This window comes from Candoia aspera, chromosome 4 (genome assembly GCF_035149785.1).
Source record: "Candoia aspera isolate rCanAsp1 chromosome 4, rCanAsp1.hap2, whole genome shotgun sequence".
NCBI classification, from domain to species: domain Eukaryota; kingdom Metazoa; phylum Chordata; class Lepidosauria; order Squamata; family Boidae; genus Candoia; species Candoia aspera.
In genome coordinates this window covers 23,782,090-23,804,719 of record NC_086156.1, presented here as the reverse complement: position 1 = coordinate 23,804,719, position 22,630 = coordinate 23,782,090, and the positions used below count along the sequence as shown (strand labels likewise).

Below are 22,630 nucleotides of genomic sequence, written 5' to 3'. Positions count from 1 at the left end.
TAGGAATTTACCATCTTTGGTTCTGGATCTGGAGGTCCTTTTGGACTCACAACTCCTGCTCAAAGAGCATGTGGCAGTTGTGGCTAGGAGGGCCTTTGAACAGCTTCAAGTTGTGCGCCAGTTGCACCCATACCTGGATCAGGAGGCTCTGCGCTCAGTCACTCATGCCCTGGTCACTTCCCATATGGATTACTTCCATATGGATTCCCCATTGAATCTGCCATCGGGTCCAGCAGAAGAGGCTTGTTGTGTGTTCTGTCCACTGGAGAGTGCCATCTGGCAGGGCCCAGGAGGAGGGCCTTTTCTGCTGCTGCACTCACCCTATGGAACATCGTTCCCCACAAGGTCAGGCTGGCCCGACCTTGATGGCCTTCCAGAAAGGCCTGAAGACCTGGCTTTGCCATCTGGCTTGGAGATCAGTGAATGGTGTGGAGCCCATAAAATGGCTGTACTGTGAATGTCTGTGCTCTCCTGGTGACTGTACTATATGGCTTTTAATTGTTTTTTATGTTTGTATTGTTTTTATGGCTGTTTTATTTTTTTGATTTTTGGTACCTTTTATGTTTTAATTGTAAGCTGCCCAGAGTCACAAACATTGAAAGACTGCAAATAAGTAAACTCTAACAGACAGTGCTATAGTATGTTCACAGGCCTTTATTCAAACCAGACTGACATGTAAAGGTTTGCTCAGCAAAAAATACTTAGTAGATTTAATTAATTACTGCTTAGAACAATTAATAAGAATGCTTCATATAATATTAATTAGCATAGGCTCTTCATTTAGTTTTTGTACTAACTTTCAAAGCATTTATTTCCATCAAATTAGTTCTGTACTTTTCTGCCCTTAATTCTTCCTTGTTCTGTTTGACTATATTCTAAATATTTTTTTTCCATATACGTGTGATACAGTATCTTTCTCCCATCTTCAATTTTTGCTGCAATTATTCTTTTCTATACATTTTTCTTTCATTTCATCATGTGTGAGGGTATGTTGGGGTGCATGGGAGGCATGGTGTGGGTTGGGTGTGCGAGGGGGTGTGTGGGTCAGAGAGGGTGTGCATGGGTGCAGCATGGACTGGGGAGGGTGCATGGGTGTGTGTGAGTGGCCAGTGCAGCACAAGTGCAGAGCAACTTGTGACATTCCCTGATGGCTTCCCCACTGACTTTCTGGAGAAGCTGGCAGGGAAGGTTGCACACGGCAATCACATGATCACGAGTTGCTGCAACCAGTCATAAGTGTGAACCGGTTGCCAAGCACCCAGATCACAATCATGTGACCATTGGGGTGCTGGGACAGCCAGAACTCTGAGGACTGGTTGTAACCATTTGTTCAGCACCATCATAACTTTGAATGGTTGCTGAATGAATGGCCATAGGTCAAGGACTAACTGTATCTGTATGTTTTCTGACTGAAAAAGATCATTATTTGGTGAAGAACATGACAACTACCACTGTAAACAAAGGAAAGGCAGATTTCATCATGTACAATGAAGTTCTGTATTCAGGATACGTTGATTGTTTAAATAGCAAAGAACTCCAATTTACTTTCAAAATTAAGACCTGACTATTTAAAAACAAGTATCAACCCACTACCTACTTCTGATTTAAAAATCAAGTAGGAACTTCTGAAAATAATCCACAATGTATCATTTTCTTATTTAGCAGAACATTTCCTTTTTTGCCAGCAAGCGTTGGAGAGATCAAACATCTTGAGTGTTAATAAATAACCAGGCTTTCAAGATAAAAGTGTTTGACTAAAGTTACCTTGATTTAGTCAAAATGTACAGTACAGGTAATCCTCACTTAACGTCCACTTGTTCAGTGACCTTTCGAAGTTACAATGGCACTGAACGAGGGGGACTTATGATGGGTCCACACAGTTGTGCCTGCAACAGAGTCCCCGCAATCACGATTTGGGCACTTGGCAACCTGCTCGCAATTATGATGTTACAGCATCCCGTGGTCATGTGATTGCCATTTGCAACCTCCACTGCCGGCTTCTGACAAACAAAGTCAACGGGGAAGCTGGCAGGAGATCGCAAATGGTGATCATGTGACTGCAGGATGCTGCCACTGCATGGGATTCACCTAACAACTGGGACTGCCAGAACTGCCATCGTAAGTCAGCGTGGTCACACGACGTTGTACCTTATGACCGTGTCACTTAGCGATGGAGCTCCCAGTCCCAGTTACCATTGGCAAGTGAAAACTACCTGTAATTGCCAACAATTGTATACTGGGTGTGATACCTAATTGTGCTCTATTATTTTGAAGTTTCTTCAGAGACAAAGGAATACATATATTTCTGTTAATTTGTGAGAGGTTTGTTGGTGCCTTCAGAGTCAGAGGTAGGATATTTTTGAATGTGTCTGACAACCAGTTTAGAAAAGTAGCAGGAGAGTCTACCCTTATTTATTTCTAGTAAAGGTAAAGGTTTCCCTTGACATTAAGTCCAGTTGTGTCCGACTCTAGGGGGCGGTGCTCATCTCCATTTCAAAGCCAAAGAGCCGGAGTTTGTCCATAGATACTTCCGCGGTCATGTGGCCGGCATGACTACATGGAACGCCGTTACCTGCCCGCCGAAGCGGTACCTATTAATCTACTCACATTTGGATGTTTTCGAACTGCTAGGTTGGCAGGAGCTGGGACTAGCAACGGGAGCTCACCCCATTATGCGGATTCAAACCGCCGACCTTCCAATCGGCAAGCTCAGCAGCTCAGCAATTGGCCACTATGGAAAACAGGATTCTGCACTGGATAAGTTTTTGGTCTGATTCAGCAAATCATTTCAGGATTCATTCAAAATATCCAAAAAGAAATTTATTCAAATATAAAATGTTTAGGATTTTGGCCATACAATGTTCACAAGGCTGGTTCAGTTTTTTTTTACTGGTTTCAGACAAAGTAGATTTGCAGTGAAGGAATTTCTTTACTTATTTCTGATAATTGTGACTAACATTATTGTTAGCATCATTCTAGCTCAAACCTGAACTTAATACCTAAAAGGCTACATATCATTTCCTGCTATCCCTGTCTCCCAATCTGAAATGCTGCTGACATGCTGCCAGACATGTAGGAGCTCTTGATAGCTTAAGAAGTATTTCAAGAAAATGAAAATTGAAAACTGATACTGGTGAATGCTGTGCTGCCAATGTTGCTGCACAAAGCTCTTAGTAGATTTAAGATCAGGATCTCTATTAAATAGTATCTTTAATTTTGCCTAGAAAACTCTTTTTCCCCAATCCCAGATAGGTAATTTTAAAAAACTAGTTAAAAAAACATTGCTTACAGGCTCTTTTTCATGCATCTGGGCCTAAATGGTTGGTGTCCAGTCCAATCTTTTTCTTCTCGCAGAACTCAGTCATCTTCACTTTCACTGCCCTCTCAATCTATTTCTTTTTTTCCTAATATCTAGTCTTACCTCCCAAATCCTAGTTTCTCTCACCTCCCAAATCCTTTAGCATTATTTCTTCTTCCTATTAACCCCTATTGTCATGAGCACTGATGGTGAGCAGGAGGGGGCCCCTATCCAGGGGGGAAAACGCACGCGTAGTAGTGAGGAGTTGAGCAGCCATTCAAAGAGACACAGAACAGACCCACCTTGACTTTTGGGGTTTATCTGTATGGGTTTTCCCACGCTTCTTCAGTTCGTTAGGATTTTCTGTCTAATGTAGCAGTAATAAAACACTAGAGACCTATTCCTCGTCTCAGCATGGTTCCTGACTGTTAGGACACCTATCCTCCCCACCACTACCCATGCTGTTTCTCTGTCCTCTTACATATATCTCTATTGCATTCCTTTCTAGTCCCTAGCCATATTATTTCTCTTCTATACTTAACTGTTTTTCACTTTCAGTCTCCTTTCTCAATCTCTCTCTAACTTCCCAGCCTATTTTCCCCACTCATTTCAGATATTCCCTTTATTGATGAAGGCCCTAATGGTGGCAAAGGAAGTATCAGTATCAATAGGGATAATGGAAATCATTTGTCTAAATCATGAGAGTTGGGCTGAATAGATAGATTTCCACCCCTTCACCCCCCACCCAATTCTCTGAGGTTGGGGACATGTCCTTTTTCTTTAATGACTGGGAAAAGAGATAACAAATGAGATGGCCCAAGTCCTCCTATCTAGATCTATTTCAAAGTAACTGAGTTCAACATAACTCATGGAAGTTGACATTGGATTCTGACCTCTGAAAGTAAGAATGTATGGGATAAATAAGGGTCTGTGCATAAGTAGGAGGGGTCGATGACATGAAACAACATGTGCCTGAGGCTCAACCTGTGAAATGGCTGCTATATGGAGTCAAACATATATTTTGTGCTTATGGACCTAATCAAAGATTTATCATAATGTGACCAACTATCCCCAGCATGTAAGCTTTTTTGTGTTGCTGCCTGTGGCACTTTCTCCAAATTTACAAATGTGTCTATGGGTACATAAAAAAATAAAACAAAGTAAAAAACCTTGTTGACTTTTCTGGATTAAAAAAATCTGGTATTATTGCTGCAATATTGGTTGCCCAATGTTAATGATTAGCAGACAAAACAATGCATATATAGAGTCTCCTAGCCATAGAATCACTGTGAATCAGACATGATTGAATGGATATCATCATCATCATCATCATCATCATCAGCCTTATATGCATGGTCTGCTTGATTTTTTTTTCTGAAGAAACAAAATGTCAAGATAAAAATACAAAATATTACAGTTGTCAGATCTGTGAAGCAACAAGCCAGACTTGCAACAACAACCAAGAAAGGAAATCTCTCTGAGCTGTGATTAATTAGATTTATTAAGAAAAACATTTAGGGTGACAGCACAAGAGTCCTAATCAATACCTTCATTTTCAAATGTGAAATTTATATATGTCATTTAAAGCAGTTAATGGTGCATTCACTTTCTCCTGCACACACACTGTGGAGGGGGAATGCAACCTGTTGCATCTGGGAGTGTGAGTGGGCTTACATGTGGGCAATGTTTACACAGTACCAGCCTCCTAATCACTATGAGAATTCACCCTCACAAAAGAGCAGCATGGCAGAAGTCAAACTCATGAAAGTGAATGAAGTGATATAAAATAATGAGTTGCATCAGGATAAAAATTAAATTAGATTAAAAAGCAATATAAGTTAAATTAATATGGTCTCTCTCTAAACATTTACTAATAATCTGTTCCATTACCTTACATTAAAAATCACAATTCAGCTGAAAGTTTGGGAGGGGCTCTAGGGCAGCAATCTATGTTTGCTGGGGCCACTCATGGCCCCCAAACCTCAGGTTGTGCTTGCCTATAACACATGATGCTAATCAATACAATTTTCCTTGTTTGTTACTATTACTACCCTCTTCATTTTTGCTTCTTTTCATGCTGACATATTTTATGAACACATACAATTGTGACTATGAAACAGAAAAAAATGATGGAATTTCTAAAAGCTTTATATGGAGACGTATTTTACATGTAATGATTTGTACTTTGGGAACAATGTTATTTCAAATGTTATTCAGATAAAATGTGCTCTTCTAGATATTTTAATTATAATATTTTGCATCCCACCACTAGGCATTTATTGTGACTTCAATTTGCATACTAGTTGGTCATATTCTCTCAATTTATTCAATATTATTCATTACTATATAAGAAAAAATAGTTCTTGTAATCTTAACTGAATTTTCAGAAAGAGAATGTTCAGGATTCAAGTATATTTGAGGACTTCGAATATTATTTAATAGAACACCACAACTTCATGGTTGTTTTTAATTAGACATTTTTTGATCCCCTGAGGCTATAAGGGGATGCCTTGTAGGTTAAAGTACTGTGTAAATACAGGATAGTACTTTAAAAGTCCTTCTTTTCCATCTCAGCAAACTGATTAGAACATCTTTAGAAAACAAACAGAAGTGAAATAATTACTATAGTTGCCATTGTGTAGCCTATTATTTCCACAGCAAATACAGATTGAATCTTTATTCCTGAGGAAAAAACTAAACTTTCAGGGTTTTTTTATAAATCTTTCACTGAGAATTTAAAGTGTAAGTTATTAATGCAATAAATGCCCTAACAAATATATCAGATTTTTCACTTAATACTTTTTATAGGCTTAAAGTGTGTGGGAAAAAAATAACCTTTTACAATCTGATTTTAATGGTAGAATGTCTTTTTGTTATCAGTTTTTTTTAAAGGCATGGTAAATTTATTTATTTATTTTCTATCCTGCCTTTATTATTTTCATAAATAACTCAAGGCAGCGAACATACCTAATACTCCTTCCTCCTCCTATTTTCCCCTCAACAGCAGCCCTGTGAGGTGACTTGGGCTGAGAGAGGGACTGGCCCAAGGTCACCCAGCCGGCTTTCACACACATACAGACACAACTACAGTTGCCTTTCCACAGCATACTTTTTCACAGATTTATTCCTCAGCATCTCAAGATACACCAAGGAGGAGAGAATGTTGGGATATCATGCAGTTAAAATCACAGACAAAGGTTCTATCTAATATCCTGCCCTTCAAGAATCTCAATTGTTTATATCCTTTCCTCTAAAAAACAACAAACCACGAGAACATTAAAGTTCAAATTTATTGCTAATGTATCTAGCAAAGGTTTACTACTAACTTATTCTAAATGAAAACTGGAGCTATATTAGGAGTTCCCAAGGCTTTGATTTTTAAAATCAGCTCTAAATTTTTTTTACTACTCATAAATCTCATTCCTTGTCTCCAGTCTTAATGTGCAGAATTGGAAATTATTTAGTTTCACCATAATGTAAATAAGAACTGCTGTGTTTATTCAGTAACCTCTCCCCAGTTGTTGCAGTCAGTGATCATCCATCACTATTAAATTTAAATCTTTCCAGCAAGGAATTCAAATCTATCATACTAGGAGGGTCCCTTGTCCCTGCCACATTAATCTTTTCTATTTCTTTTTTTTTCCTGTCAAATCTTATTAGTGAGCATAGTCCATTGATTGCGAAGAATAAAAGCAAAGTACATTATTAATATATATCCTGTAACATCATTATTTGATTTGTAGCCTGTTCCATCTCAGTTCTATTAACATCTTTTTATAAATATGTAGGACTCTCTACACATAGGACTAGATATCAATGCAGCTACATAATTATAAACATCATATATTAACCAGCGGCCTATAATATTAATGTCTAGCTATTTTATTTATTTATCAATCAAATTTGTCACTGCCCATCTCCTCTGACTGGAGGAACTCTATTATCAGAAAGCTATTGCTTTCTGAACAGTGTTTTCTAGAAAGAAGTAACTCAAATTACCCAAGGAACTAAAAAAAAAACCCCTTTGAGTTCTACTACCAAGGAATCAAACAAAAATATTTTGGATATATGAACTATCTGGATATTTTTTAGAAAACCCACTTCAGTTAGGCAGATACTGCTGCTTAAATGTCAATACTCAGGAAAAGCAATTGACCCAACAAAAATTATACCCTACTAATGATATTATAATATTACACTTTTTTCTCAACCTAAATTTGATTGCACTGTGATCATATAGCTACACTGACCTTGTATAACTCTGTGAAAACTAGGTTACTTTCTACAAAGACTTGATGATTTTATAGGCTTTTTTTTTAATGTTCCTCTTATGATTATAAAAAATGGCATTTTAAAGTCCAATACAATGAGGAATATAACAGCTTACAAATCAAATTTGTGCCTTAGGATATGAAATTGACTCAGTGCCTAAAAGAAAAAAATCAGTTCCCCTTGGAATCACTCGCCTATCTGCCCTCCAGCAATGACAGGTGCACCAATACTATAATAAATTGCTTTATTCACATTATACCACTGAATGAGCAACCTAGTCTATCTCAATGCAGTAGCAAGAAAAACAAGTACAATTTTTGGCAAGAAGTGCTAACTAATACAATTGCTACCAAAAATAAGTAGTCTTTAAAAAGTACATCTTTGGCTTTTATTCCAGCCATCAAGATTTCCAATACAAATTGCTTTTACTGGATGCTTCAAATTGATTCCGAGGGTGTGTGTGTGTGTATGTACACACACATATATATATATAGATAGATAGATATAGATATAGATATAGATATTCATATTCATAGGCATCTGGTACAAGCCAAAATGATGTCATGTCTCATGGCATCCTTATGCAGATGACACAAGTTACATTATGTGTGTTGTATGTTGCAGGGATTAGTATTATTCAGTTTTATTTACATCTTTAGTAATAACTTAGACAAAATGGCCAAATAGTACATGAACTCATTGCAATGTTGATTCTAAAACAGGAGGCATTGTTATCATATATCATAAGTATGCATATGGGAAAAAAAACAATAAGGGGACAATTTAAATAAGATTGGTTATAGAGAAAATCCAAACTGCTATTTTAATGCAAAATACCAAAAATTAATCCTATCAGTTGGGATTGAGACCTGGTCCTGTTCCTCTCTGGAGCTGCTTGAAATACTGGATAAGTTTATTCCTGGTTTGCATCAAAACAATATTTGCTGTTATTTTTGTTATTTCCAGTCTAAGGAATTCTGATTTAGTCTCACTAACCAGAATTATAAACCAGACTCATAAAACATTGATAATATAGTAATGGAGTCCTTGGTGCTCTCTGAGCTTCATTGTTTGCTTGCAGGTATTTCATTGCCCAACTAGGTTACATCATCAATGCAAGTGAGTGTGGGTGTCTGCTGGAAGTGTAAAAAAGAAACAGGAACATTTTATCATATGTGGTGGACTTGTAAGAAGGCGAAAAAATTTTGGACATCTATACACAATATAATTTGTAAAATGTTGACTAAAGAAATTAATAGAACACCGGAACTCTATTTACTGGGCATCATGGACAAGGATTTGGAACATGAACATGGAAAACTTTTACGATATTTGATCACCGCAGCTAGAATTACGTATGCATCAAAGTGGAAGGAAGAACTGACCCCCTCAATGGAAGAATGGACATTTAAATCCCTGGATCTGGCGCAGATGGCAAAACTTACAGACCAGCTAATGATAAAAATGTGGAAGATTTTCAAAATGACTGGACCCCCTTCTTCAACTATGTAGAATTGACCCAAAAATTAACGTATATGTGTAAAACATATGAATATAATACAAGATGTAAATATTATGTATTTGACTTACATAATCTCAACAGAACTGTAGAATTATTGTAACCAAATTAGTGAATTGTGAAAAGAAATTATTTAGTTAAGGTATAAAATTGTATTACTTAGGGAGTTGGAAATCCATTTCCTTTCTTTTGAACCTCTTCTTCTCTTTCTTCTTTCTCCTTTCCTTTCTCCTTTCCTTTTTTCTTTCTCTTGTTTTTGCATTTTATGTTTATTGTTGATTTGTCATTTTATGTTTGTATTATTTGTGTAAATAATTTAATAAAGACTATTTTAAAAAAAACTACACGACAAAAAATAAGAAAATGCAAGTGAGTGTGGGGTTTGCTCCCTGTTTATATGCTTTGAGAATATAGTTCCCCAGTTTAGAACTAACAGGGAATCCTGAATTAATGCCAGCCAGGAATGAAATGCTGAAAGATAGTGAATAAAGAAGGGAGGTTTATGAAACCAGTTCCATACCTCCCTGAAGAACTCCCGAATCAGAGAAAGAGACTTAAAAACTGGAATTTTTTAGACAGCAGCTGGCTCTGCTGAGTTGAAAATTGGAATCTAAGTCCTGATCCTCTGAAGGCAAAATTCTGGTTTAGACTTAAGATATAGTATATATTGTTTAATAATTAAACAAAAATAATTATGTCTGTCTGCGATGGCTGTTCTTTATCACTGAAATGAAAATAGCAATATTAAATGATTTCAACTGAGATTATTCTGTTAGCTGTTACTCAGCTAACACAAGTGCTCCCCCAAGTGTCCAAAGTATTATTTTAACTTTAATATAACTTCTTCTTATAGAAGGCATATTTATATTTAAAATAAACCTAGCTATTCTTATTTTTAGACTGATTGTGAGATAATAATTCAATATTTGACACACTGTACTTCTGAAAATTGAAGGCGAGTCATATAAGTATATATTTAAGGCGCTTACACGCAACCATTTCATCCTTTCTATTCAGGAAATATATTCTGGTGATTTTCAACAGACATTCCTGATGCACAGAGGAAACAGAATTTAAGAATTCACAGGCTTGTATGCTTTTGGGTTCCCACTAATTGATAAGAAATAATTTTTTTAAGGACTTGTCTATGAACAGAACCATACCAAAGATGAAGGTCATTTATGATGCACTACACGCTTATGCCTGCAACAGTATACTTCCCAAACTGTGACACCCCAACAGTGCTCATCTTATTTGTTTATTTACATGATCTGTATATGTTATCTTTGAAAAACTCTCAGTAGTTTATATTCATAAAAACAAAATAAAAAATAACATAATGAAGCCATCATAAAGCAATTAAATAGTTAATAAAACCAAAACTATACTCTCCCAAATGATGGCATGTGAGCAGACCATTAAAACCTGAAAGCCCTGCAAAGTAAACTTTTAACTGCCTTCCTAAATTATAACAAGACAGGAGCTGTCTGTATTCCAGAAGAAGAGCATTTTAAAGGACAGGACGGCTCCTGAGAAGCTCTATTTCTAGATCTACCTTCAAAATCTTAAGAGAGAAGGAAACCCAAAGCATTTTCCACTTGGTTGAATACATAGGATGGGTAGATTCCATTGAAGGTACCTGGAAGCCAAGTCATGTGAGATTTACAAGTTAAAATAAGCACTCTGAATTGTACTAAAAATCTATTTGTAGCCTATACAATGACCACAGAACCAGTGTCACATGGTTGTGGCAACTGTCTCATTCTGTACCAATGACAGTCTCAAAGGGAGCCCATTTATAGCAATAGTCCAACCTCAAGCTAATGGAAGAGTAAGTCATTGTTACCAAGACCTTATCTTATCAGTGAAACCTTCAGTAGTTTATGGCATGCAATATTAAAACTATAATTAGAGGATGTCCATACCACTCTTATTTAATGATTAGTAAGTGTTTTAACAGATAAAACCCACATAGTGTACACACCACAGATATACATGTATCTATACAGATATAATATATGGTATCCTCGAAATTCACAGGGCGGAGAGATTCAGAATTAACATGGTATGTCTTCTTTCTGCAAACCGAGCAGAAAGTTGACCTATAATTAACATATTTTTATAAACAGTTTGCTAGCTCAACATAGAAATATTTTATAGAATCAATTTTGTGTCACAAAGAAAAGAAAAATATAGCAACAGCATAATTAGCAGTGACTGTTTTTCATTATAGAAAAAGACATCATATAAACATGAAATGGGCTAAGAACAAATGTGGAGGAAAAAGCATCCAAAACACTGTGGGAAGAGAGGAGGGAGGGGAAGAAGCCACTGGATTACTTTCTCTACTGCTACAAGACAGAGATGCCACTGTACCTGCAAGTTTGGAAAAGAGAACTAAATCTGGATGTATCAAGGTACCACTACCTCCTGTTCTCTTCAGCTAAGTACCTCCTGTAACTTCTTCCTTCGATCTGGCACAAGTGGGAATTGCTGGTTTATCAAAGTAAGCTAAGACTGCCATTTACCTTTCCTGGAGTAGCATATGGCAAAAGTCAAGGAGGAGGTGGATCAGTCTACCAGACTCAAAGGCTGTGAGGCAGGTGGAGAGTGAAAGACTGATCCAGTGGGTCTTCCTGGGCCTAAATGCTTTAGTGAAGTAGTGAAAGGCTGCAGTGAGACTATGGAACATATGTGCTGCCTTGTTACATGTAACCAGCTGCCCTCATCATAGATTAAGAAACTTGACAGGCTAATATTTGAATTGAATAATTGGGATAGTATTTGGCATTAAAAATACACACAATGTTGTAAAATGAGAAGACCTTCCTAATTAATTAGCAAGAAATCAGCAATATGGCTAGAACAGTTTAATTAAAAGACTTACTTATTCCAGGCTTGCCTAAGGTTTTTAGCACTGTACTGCGTAAAGCGATCTGTAACAAAAAATAAAGACCTTTAATGTTATATTAACAATTTTCCTTTATTATACTTACTATCAAAGGCAATGTTTACAAGGTGGCTAAAATATGCTGATAGTAAAGCTTCTGAAACCAAATAGCAAGAAAAACAGGAGAGTATCCCATTATTTGTAAAAAGCTCATAAGAATACATTATCTTCACCTAATCCCTAAAACCTAATAATACCTCTGCAGATAAGGCAGGTGGAATCACCACTGAAAAAATCATTTATAAGGACAATAGCCCAGAGCAAGACTGTTTATTAATATTCATATGAGAGTGAGTGCCTTTTCAGATACCTTGAACCCAGTTTCTAAAAATGTTTTATTCAAAGTGACTACATGGAAACTATATTGGAAATTACGGAATATTTAATACTATTAAATAATATTATTCAGTAATTTAATCTATCTGCCAAATTGTAAACCAGTGTTTTAAAGATCTTGCACACTATTAAACACACTTTACAGAGACACAGTGATCCAGCCTGTATCTTGTAATATGGAGTTCTTTAGCAAACATACGTTAAGAACACCATACTACAAGATGCATGCTAGATCAGACTGAAGGCCCTATATTCCAGGTTTTTATTCCTATAGTGACAAATTACAGCACAGTTCATCTTCCTGTTCAATTTCAGAGGCATTTGGACTTGGTCAAACTTATTAAGGGCCTGACTCACACTGGAGGGTAAACCATTAGATCTGGTTTTTGTCTCAAGGCAATGACATTGTGATCATGGGGTTGGAGGACATTAACATCCATCCCTTGTGTCTGTTTTGGACTGGAACTCTCTTAATGCAAGCTTGCTGAACTTTTGGGAACTTCTCTATCATTTATTTGTGTCCATTTGCACTCACATTTCCTCTGCCGCTTGTTTATTTACATCACAAACTTACCAGTATAGTTTGCAACCATCTCTCTGTGTTTGGGATGAGAGGTTGTGCACGGCCTTGAGACAGGACAATGACTACGGTTTTGGACTGGTTTTGGGGGCCCAGAATGGAGAGGACTATTTGCACTGGTTTTCCTCCTTCCTCCATGACCAGAGGAAGGAGGCTCCAATCAACATGGTGGGGGGAGGGAAGAGAAGTCTAGCCCTAGGATCCTGCCACTCCTCTTTAAAATCTACAGTACATGAGACTGCTGGGGGAAGTAATCCAACAACATGGGGTGGAGTTATACTTCTCCGCCCCTGGCCGGCCACACAATGCTGCTCAGATGTTGACCCAGTGCCTGGATGAGAAGGAAGTGGCTCTGACTCAACCCTACAAGAGTGAGTGGCACTAGGTTTTTGGCCCCCATGGATCTGGTGAGGTGTCATCTTTGACTCTTACTGGGGTTACACTCCTCCACACAGAACTTGGGTGCAATTTGGGGGTCTTCCTGGACTTGCAGCTCCTGCTTGATAGTGGCATATGGCAACTGGGGCTATGAGGGGCCTTTGCACACCATTTATCTTGTCTGCCAAGTGCACCCATACCTGAACTGGGAGGCCTTGCTCACCATCACTCATGCCCTGGTCACTTCCAAGCTGGATTACTGCAACAGGCTCCACATGGGGCTGCCCTTCAAGACCATTCTGAAGTTACAACTAGTCCAGAATGCAGTGGCATGTACAATTCTGGGCACCCCAGACTTTGCCCTTAGTACACTGGCAGATTGCACAGCCTTCCGGTTTCTTTCTGGGTACAGTTCAAGGCACTTATTATAATCTTTAAAGCCCTGAATTGCATAGGCCAAATTACTTACAGGACCACCTCTCCCTAAGGGTATCTGCCCATTTTACCAGGTCAGATAGGATGGATGCACTCCAGGGTCCCTTCCTTTAAATGTTGTCATCGGGGGGGGGGGGTCCTTGGAGGTGTGCCTTCTCTGTAGCAGCCCTAGCCTTGCTCTTAAGATCAGGCAGGCCTTTACCCTGCTAGTGTTCTTGAAGGCCTTGAAAAGTTGGCTCTTCCACCAAATGCTGGGTGAGGGTGAGGCTAGAGCTCAGTAAACCTGAATGCTGCTGTATGGGGAAGTGTTTGTTTATTTATTAACAAATTTATATAGCCGCCCAACTTACGCATAGTGACAGACATAGTTTGTTTTTGGGATGCCGGGAATTTTTGATGCTGGTTTTATTGCCTTTTAAGTTTTTACTGTGTGTGTAAGAGAGAGTGAACAGTCCAGATTTATGGTTCATAAAGCTGGTTGGCCAAAAAGCCCTTTAAATAAATATAATATAGTATAATGAAATATAGTATAAGTATTAGTATAGTATAGTATAGTATAGTATAGTATAGTATAGTATAGTATAGTATAGTATAGTATAGAAGATATCTTGAATAATGAAGACTGATAATTTTCCACTCCATGAACGTTTTGTTCTTTGATTTTATATCCTTGATAAATTAATTTCAAATTGAAATCAGATATATATGTCGAAACAAACTGGGAGGTATATTATTCATGTCTTTCTTTGGATAACAATAACCTGCAATTACAGTAATGACTTGTTTCTTTGCCCATAATAATAGACCAAGAAACAAAAGTTCTTTTTTGTACATACTTCCGAAACCACTAGTATAAAGCATTCAGTTCCTATTATGTTCTATTTTCTCTATGTAGAAGGAAAGGATACAATTCTTTCATGATTACTAAAGAAGAGAATTGTGCACATCTCTTGCACGGTAGCAATGCTTGCTTCAGTATAGTCGGTAATATCATTTACATTATTGTTTTATGCATGCTGCCAGAGCTCAAAGCAGCATATATTTATAAGTATAGCCATGTGAGACAGCGATGGTCTGTCTCTGTCTCTAGCAGAGCGATTGGTCTAAGGACAACTCTGAGAGTTGATCCTGTGTTTCCAATACCCTAACTATACTACACTGTGCTACTACTAAGCTACCTTTTCCCCCATCAGGCACCAAATTTTCTCACTGGTAATCTATGATCACATGATGGGTAGGGCTAGAGTTAAAAATGGGCGAAAGAACTGCAATTTCTTCCTTGACACACCATTTCCCCCTTTTTGTCACTCTCATCTCTTTTTCCCAAGCAGCAGACTTCAGGTAACAGAGAGAGAAATTTTTATCAGAAGACTGAAGTGATTTCTTACATAGGGATTTTGAAATTAGCTTGACTGACTACCTGAATTTATAATGGAAACATTCTATATTGGGGCATTTGATTATAACAGTAAGGTATTGTTTGTTTTAACCAGAATTTGTTGAATCAAGCAAGAACTGATTCACAGACATCAAAGCACTGCTGTTGATTTTGGCTATCTCTCATTCTTGAGAAGCTGTTATATTTAAAATCTTCAAATCACTCTATATCACTAGATCTCTTACCAGTGGAAAATGGCAGGAATGAAAAATAATACCACTACCACTGAACTATCCCACCATCCTATTTTTTTATATACAACAGAACAGACTTAAACATTCCTCCTTTCTTGCATTTTCTCCACAAAACACTTTCTGTTAGCTCTCTTCTCTCAATCCTCCTGAATAAAGGTTTATTCATAATCCCTACACTCTTTTAGTAACGGCTTCCTTTTTTTCTAGTTGCTTTCCCTGATAAGGAAGGAGAAAACAATAAATTGGATTTTTATGTAGGATTATGAAATGGATGGATGGATGGTCACCAGAAACAGGTGTTAGTGTAAAGTGAGAAAATAGTTTTTAGGTGAAACAATACAATTGCATTCTATTCTTTTACTATTTGGAGTTTCTGTACTAATCTAGAAACATTATACTATTGTTGTTTACATATGGTTATGTATGATCAGGAAAGTGTGTGAGAAGGGAAACATGTTTGAGTAAGGATATTTGAAACATTCCACTTGGCTTTTTTTTTCTATTTAAAAGCTTACTATTTATAGCAGTGGCTACATGTGCTAATGCTGTATATGTTATATATTACTACTGTGGACAAGAGGACCACAGAAGAAATGGAGTAGCCTTCATAATTAATAGCAAAGTGGCTAAAGCAGTGCTTGGATACAATCCAAAAAACAATAGAATGATCTCAATTCGAATTCAGGGCAAGCCATCTAACATCACAGTGATCCAAATATACGCCCCAACCACAGATGCTGAAGAAGCTGAAGTAGAGCAGTTCTATGAGGATCTGCAGCACCTACTGGACAACACGCCTAAAAGAGATGTTATTTTCATTACAGGAGACTGGAATGCCAAGGTGGGCAGTCAAATGACACCTGGAATTACAGGTAAGCATGGCCTGGGAGAACAAAATGAAGCAGGACATAGGCTGATAGAATTTTGCCAAGACAACTCACTCTGCATAACAAACACTCTCTTCCAACAACCTAAGAGACGGCTTTATACATGGACTTCACCAGATGGACAACACCGAAATCAGATTGACTACATCCTTTGCAGCCAAAGGTGGCGGACATCTATACAGTCGGTAAAAACAAGACCTGGAGCTGACTGTAGTTCAGATCACGAACTTCTTATTGCACAATTTAGGATCAGACTAAAGAGATTAGGGAAGACCCACAGATCAGCTAGATATGAGCTCACTAATATTCCTAAGGAATATGCAGTGGAGGTGAAGAATCGATTTAAGGGACTGGACTTAGTAGATAGGGTCCTGGAAGAACTATGGACAGAAGTTCACAACATTGTTCAGGAGGTGGCAACAAAATACATCCCAAAGAAAGAAAAAAACAAGAAGGCAAAATGGCTGTCTGCTGAGACACTAGAAGTAGCCCAAGAAAGAAGGAAAGCAAAAGGCAACAGTGATAGGGGGAGATATGCCAAATTAAATGCAAAATTCCAGAGGTTAGCCAGAAGAGATAAGGAATTATTTTTAAACAAGCAACGCGTGGAAGTGGAAGACAACAATAGAATAGGAAGGACAAGAGACCTCTTCCAGAAAATTAGAACCATCGGAGGTAAATTCCAGGCCAAAATGGGTATGATCAAAAACAAAGAGGGCAAGGACCTAACAGAAGAAGAAGAAGAGATCAAGAAAAGGTGGCAAGAATATACAGAAGACCTGTATAGGAAGGATAACAATATCACGGATAGCTTTGATGGTGTGGTCAGTGAGCTAGAGCCAGACATCCTGAAGAGTGAGGTTGAATGGGCCTTAAGAAGCATTGCTAATAACAAGGCAGCAGCAGACGACGGCATCCCAGCTGAACTGTTCAAAATCTTGCGAGGTGATGCTGTCAAGGTAATGCATGCTATATGCCAGCAAATTTGGAAAAGACAAGAATGGCCATCAGACTGGAAAAAATCAACTTATATCCCCATACCAAAAAAGGGGAACACTAAAGAATGTTCAAACTATCGAACAGTGGCATTCATTTCACATGCTAGTAAGGTAATGCTCAAGATCCTGCAAGGTAGACTTCAGCAATTCATGGAGCGAGAATTGCCAGATGCACAAGCTGGGTTTAGAAAAGGCAGAGCTACTAGGGACCAAATTGCCAATATCCACTGGATAATGGAAAAAGCCAGGGAGTTTCAGAAAAACATCTATTTCTGTTTTATTGACTATTCTAAAGCCTTTGACTGTGTGGACCATAACAAATTGTGCCAAGTTCTTAGTGCTATGGGGATACCAAGTTATCTTGTATACCTCCCGAAGAATCTGTATAATGACCAAATAGCAACAGTAAGAACAGACCACGGAAGAACAGACTGGTTTAATATTGGGAAAGGAGTATGGCAGGGCTGTATACTCTCACCCTGCCTATTCAACTTGTATGCAGAACACATCATGCGACATGTTGGGCTTGAGAAATCCAAGGCTGGGGTTAAAATCACTGGAAGAAACATTAACAATCTCAGATATGCAGATGATACCACTTTGATGGCTGAAAGCAAAGAGGAACTGAGGAGCCTTATGATCAAGGTGAAAGAAGAGAGTGCAAAAGCTGGCTTGCAGCTAAACCTCAAAAAAACCAAGATTATGGCAACCAGCTTGATTGATAACTGGCAAATAGAGGGAGAAAATGTAGAAGCAGTGAAAGACTTTGTATTCCTAGGTGCAAAGATTACTGCAGATGCTGACTGCAGTCAGGAAATCAGAAGACACTTAATCCTTCGGAGAAGAGCAATGACAAATCTCGATAAAATAGTTAAGAGCAGAGACATCACACTGACAACAAAGGCCCGCATAGTTAAAGCAATGGTGTTCCCTGTAGTAACATATGGCTGCGAGAGCTGGACCATAAGGAAGGCTGAGTGAAGGAAGTTAGATGCTTTTGAACTGTGGTGTTGGAGGAAACTTCTGAGAGTGCCTTGGACTGCAAGGAGATCAAACCAGTCCATCCTCCAGGAAATAAAGCCAGACTGCTCACTTGAGGGAATGATATTAAAGGCAAAACTGAAATACTTTGGCCACATAATGAGAAGACAGGACACCCAGGAAAAGATGCTGATGCTGGAGAGAGTGGAGGGCAAAAGGAAGAGGGGCCGACCAAGGGCAAGGTGGATGGATGATATTCTAGAGGTGATGGACTGGTCCCTGGGGGAGCTGTGGGTGTTGACGAGCGACAGGAAGCTCTGGCATGGGCTGGTCCATGAAGTCACGAAGAGTCGGAAGCGACTAAACGAATAAACAACAACAAGGTGTGAAGGTCTCCAATTTGGAATCTGAGAACCAAATCATCATATTGTCAGATTTCACTTAAATCGTACAGTTCTGAGATCATAATGCTAACTGAAAATGACTTGCTAAATCTTAGATAAAATACCAAAGCACCACCAATACCAAAGCACCAACTATTTTGGAATATATACCGAAGCACCACCAATACCAAAGCACCAACTATTTTGGAATATATACCGAAGCACCACCAATACCAAAGCACCAACTATTTTGGAATATTACACAACCCAGAGCAACTAAATAACAAAATTGCTAATTAATAGCACTAATTGCTTTATGGACCTAGAATCTAGCACCTTTCTACTGGTTTTTGTAAATCATAGAAACAGAAAAATCCATTGGCATTATATGCTTACCATCTTATAAAATGGACCAACACTATAAGGAGAAAACTACAAATCTGTATTAGTTGTAGAAAGAAGAGAAGCATGTTCTGGAATAACATTTATTTATTTATTTTATTTATACTTCGAATTTCTATCACCGCCCTTCTCTCCCAAAAAGGGGACTCTGGGCGGTTTACAATCAGAATTAAAACACATAAATCACAATATAAAATAACTCTATAAAAATAAAATAAATATAAAATATAAAATCCAGCAGCGCAGATCTTGTTAGTTGGGGAGAGATCTATAATAGCCACCCGCAAGATGAACTGGTGCCCCTCCCACTCCAAGCAAGGTGGCAGGACCAGGTTTTTAGGTTCTTCTGGAAGCGAATGGATCTGTCTCACCTCTGGGGGCAGAATATTCCAGAGGGCGGGTACCACTGCAGAGAAGGCCCGCCTCCTGGACCCCACCAGGTGGAATTCCTTTACCGGCGCGGTCCTCTCTGCATGACCGGGTGGGGCGGGTCGATGTTAGGGAGATGAGGCGGTCCCTCAGGTAGCCTGGCCCCATGCCATGTAGGGCTTTAAAGGTGATAACCAACACCTTGAATTGGACCTCAAAGCAAACTGGTACCCAATGCAGCTCACACAGCAGTGGTGTCATAATAAGTGGTAACATAATAAGAAAATGGTGTTTTGTCTGGTAGAACAAACTTAACACAAGGAAATTCAAGTGTGTTGTTCTTCCTCTTTGATGAGAAAACAAGTTTTGTTTTGTTTTTGTTAAATGCTGTATTAGAGATGTTGCACTGATTGTAGGAGAACTTCTTTGAAACCAACCAGGTCTTAGTATAGTTTCTGTGCAGAGCAACCGTATTATGTACTTTACCAGAATGGAAAACGCCTAAGCATCATGTTATATTGAATCACATTGGGCAAGGGAGGAGGAATTTCTAAAATCAGGATGTTAATAACATTAAGATGAAAGTATTTTAATTAAATTACAATAAATGCTGCAAATAATATGCTGCGACCAGCAGGACTCTGTCTGGTGACAGTCTGGTCAATTAAGGTGTCAAGGTGTGCTGCAAATATTCAATTAGATTGCCAGTAATTATTTGTAATGCAATGGGCATATAAACTAGTAAGCCCTTAGTTGGAGCCAACCTTTTTGGCCTCTCAGGTTGCATGCTGTGGTGAGTGGTGGGTTTGGAACACATGTACATACATACCTATTCATACCACAAAAACATTACACACATATGATCGCACACAGAAATACTGAAGAAAGAAGACAATGCTAAGTGCTGCAGAAGAACAGCAATTCTCCTTTCATCTCTCTCCCCAACCTTTCAGACCTGCCCTCCATCTTATCAGGCTGCTAAGGGGTATCAAACATGCACACTGCTGCATTGAACAAGGCATCCTGGGCTTTGAAAGTAGTAGCGGTTGCTCTAGTAGCCTCTTTGAGTGGATTCTAGGACCAAGCACTTAAGTGTCCCACTGTGGATGGCAGATTAGCTGCTAGCAGTCTCAGGCCTGTACAGCCTTATTAGCAGGTCAATTTAAAAATAGCAGCATTTGTATGGCAGGAGTCTGGTCCTGTCAAGGGAATTCCAAGGTATTTGGTACTTTTGAAAAAACATGGGACATATAAATATGAATTTTTACTAATTGTATTATTTAGGATTATAAATAGATAACAATATTACTTCCAATAAAAGAATGGTAACTTCACTTTTCATTAAGATCTTAACTTTCAAAGATCACTGTTTCAAAGCTAGGTTCAATTGACGACTGGCAAAGTACTGAAGTTTTGAAGTATACAACCACTTCAAAAAGTTAACATTTCATTTTAATTTTGTTTTTAAAGGTCTTCAACAAAACAAAACAAAACAAAACAAGTAAAGTACATGCACACACACACACACACACACTATGCAGTATAGCCCCTTTAAACAAAATCAGATCAGAATTGTTTCTTGACTGCCACCTAGTGTCAAAATATTTTTTTCTCTTCTTAGATCAAGTACATGTGAAAGTATATGAACGTAGTCATCTAGAAATACCATCACACCTTCTCACACAACTAAACAGTAGTCTTAGAAAGCTACAAAGTTTCCTTCCAAATGAACTTCATATTTTTCCAATTATAATTTTATTTTTAAAGGACAGTTATTTTAATGTTCCCAGGAATTTAATATTTCTGGGAAAAGATGCAAAGTACCATAACCTCAGATTTATATAATTTTAAAAGGCCTTTTTATCCTCCTTGGGGAGGATGAGTGATTTTAAAAAAAATCAGAAAGAAATAACACAGTACAATGTTATACCTTATTTATTTAATTAGGTTTATATCCCAGTTTTCCTTCAGGAGACCAAGGCAGCATACTTAGCATTTCCTCCTCCAGTTTTTCCCTGCAGCAACCCTGTGTGGTAGGTTGGGTTGAGAGAGAATAACTGGCTCAATGAGTTTTGAAAATAATTTTTGGAAGCAAGAAGAGCAAAACCATGGATCACAATGATTACACAAGCCAGATTTCAAACCCAATACCATACCATATTCTATGGATTTTCTGAGGTTATAAAAATAATAACCATCAATATTTTATTAATATTCTTCAACAAAAAGGCAGTCCTTTAGGAAAAGTAATTATTAACATTTCAACAGAAGCAAAAGACAAGGTGTGGGAAGAAACATTAAATTCAATGACATTTGGGGAAAATATGGAATAATTATATTAATTTCTATAGAATGAAAGATATAACTAAACACTGCAAGTTTTGTTTAGAATGATTTTTTGCTTATCTAGTGAACATATCTAAATTATTCAATATTTAGTGTATTTCTGGATATTGCCCCTAGAAGTTAGGCAGTGTCTAAAAAAACGAACAAAGAAAAGTATATCAGCAAATAATATAAATGTGGATAATAGTACAAATAATAATTTTCTCTTGCTTATTAGCCATCTGTCTGCTTTTTATGCTACATTCCCACTTCGTACATCCTAGTTATACTGATGCAACACTGGTATTCAGTACAATAATTCAAAAAGCAATGTTATAACAGTTGATTTTTTAAAAAATCTGGATACCAGTTTCAGAGATTAAAGTATCCATATCCAATTCACTATTTCAGAAAACACTATTTCAGAAAATACAGTACCTAACTGTTTTCTTTAGGACAACATATTGATTGGTTATGTACATTCTTCGTTTACAGCTCTAAAACATTGACCCGAGACACTTCAGCCCCCATTACAGTTCCTAAAAAAGAATAAGACTGCATTTTGGTTTCTCTGATAACAGAGATGCCAAAATGGGGTAAGAAAAGCAGTGTGATGTTCCCAATCAGTATTAAAAGTCTCCCAGGACCTAGATATCTTGCAGAGATAATATAGGAATTGAGATATTTACAGACTGGCTGAGTATAACAATTTGGGAGGAGGGAAAAATTTAGAGGGAAGAAGTAGATGATACAAATCCAGCGGTCTCATTAGTTGAAGTTATTGGATAGAATATCGATGGCAAGGCAGCACAGGCTGTTGAAGGAAGCGTCTTTCTGTTTTTTCTTACCAAATATACATATACACTAGATACATGCACCCTAAAA

The 22,630-nt window shown here is 37.8% G+C and overlaps 1 protein-coding gene across 3 annotated transcripts in view; it reads right to left on the bottom strand.

Annotated features, from left to right (window-relative positions):
* The window catches only part of CDK14 (cyclin dependent kinase 14), a 239,519-nt gene that overhangs the window by 55,858 nt on the left and 161,031 nt on the right, over positions 1–22,630 (bottom strand). For 2 of the 3 annotated variants that reach the window (XM_063303604.1, XM_063303605.1), the window contains exon 11: positions 11,977–12,025. In XM_063303604.1, coding sequence (XP_063159674.1) covers positions 11,977–12,025 — 49 coding nt within the window. Of the gene's footprint in view, positions 1–11,976; positions 12,026–21,310; positions 21,447–22,630 lie in introns of those variants that run through there. The other variant, XM_063303606.1, reaches the window with a different exon arrangement.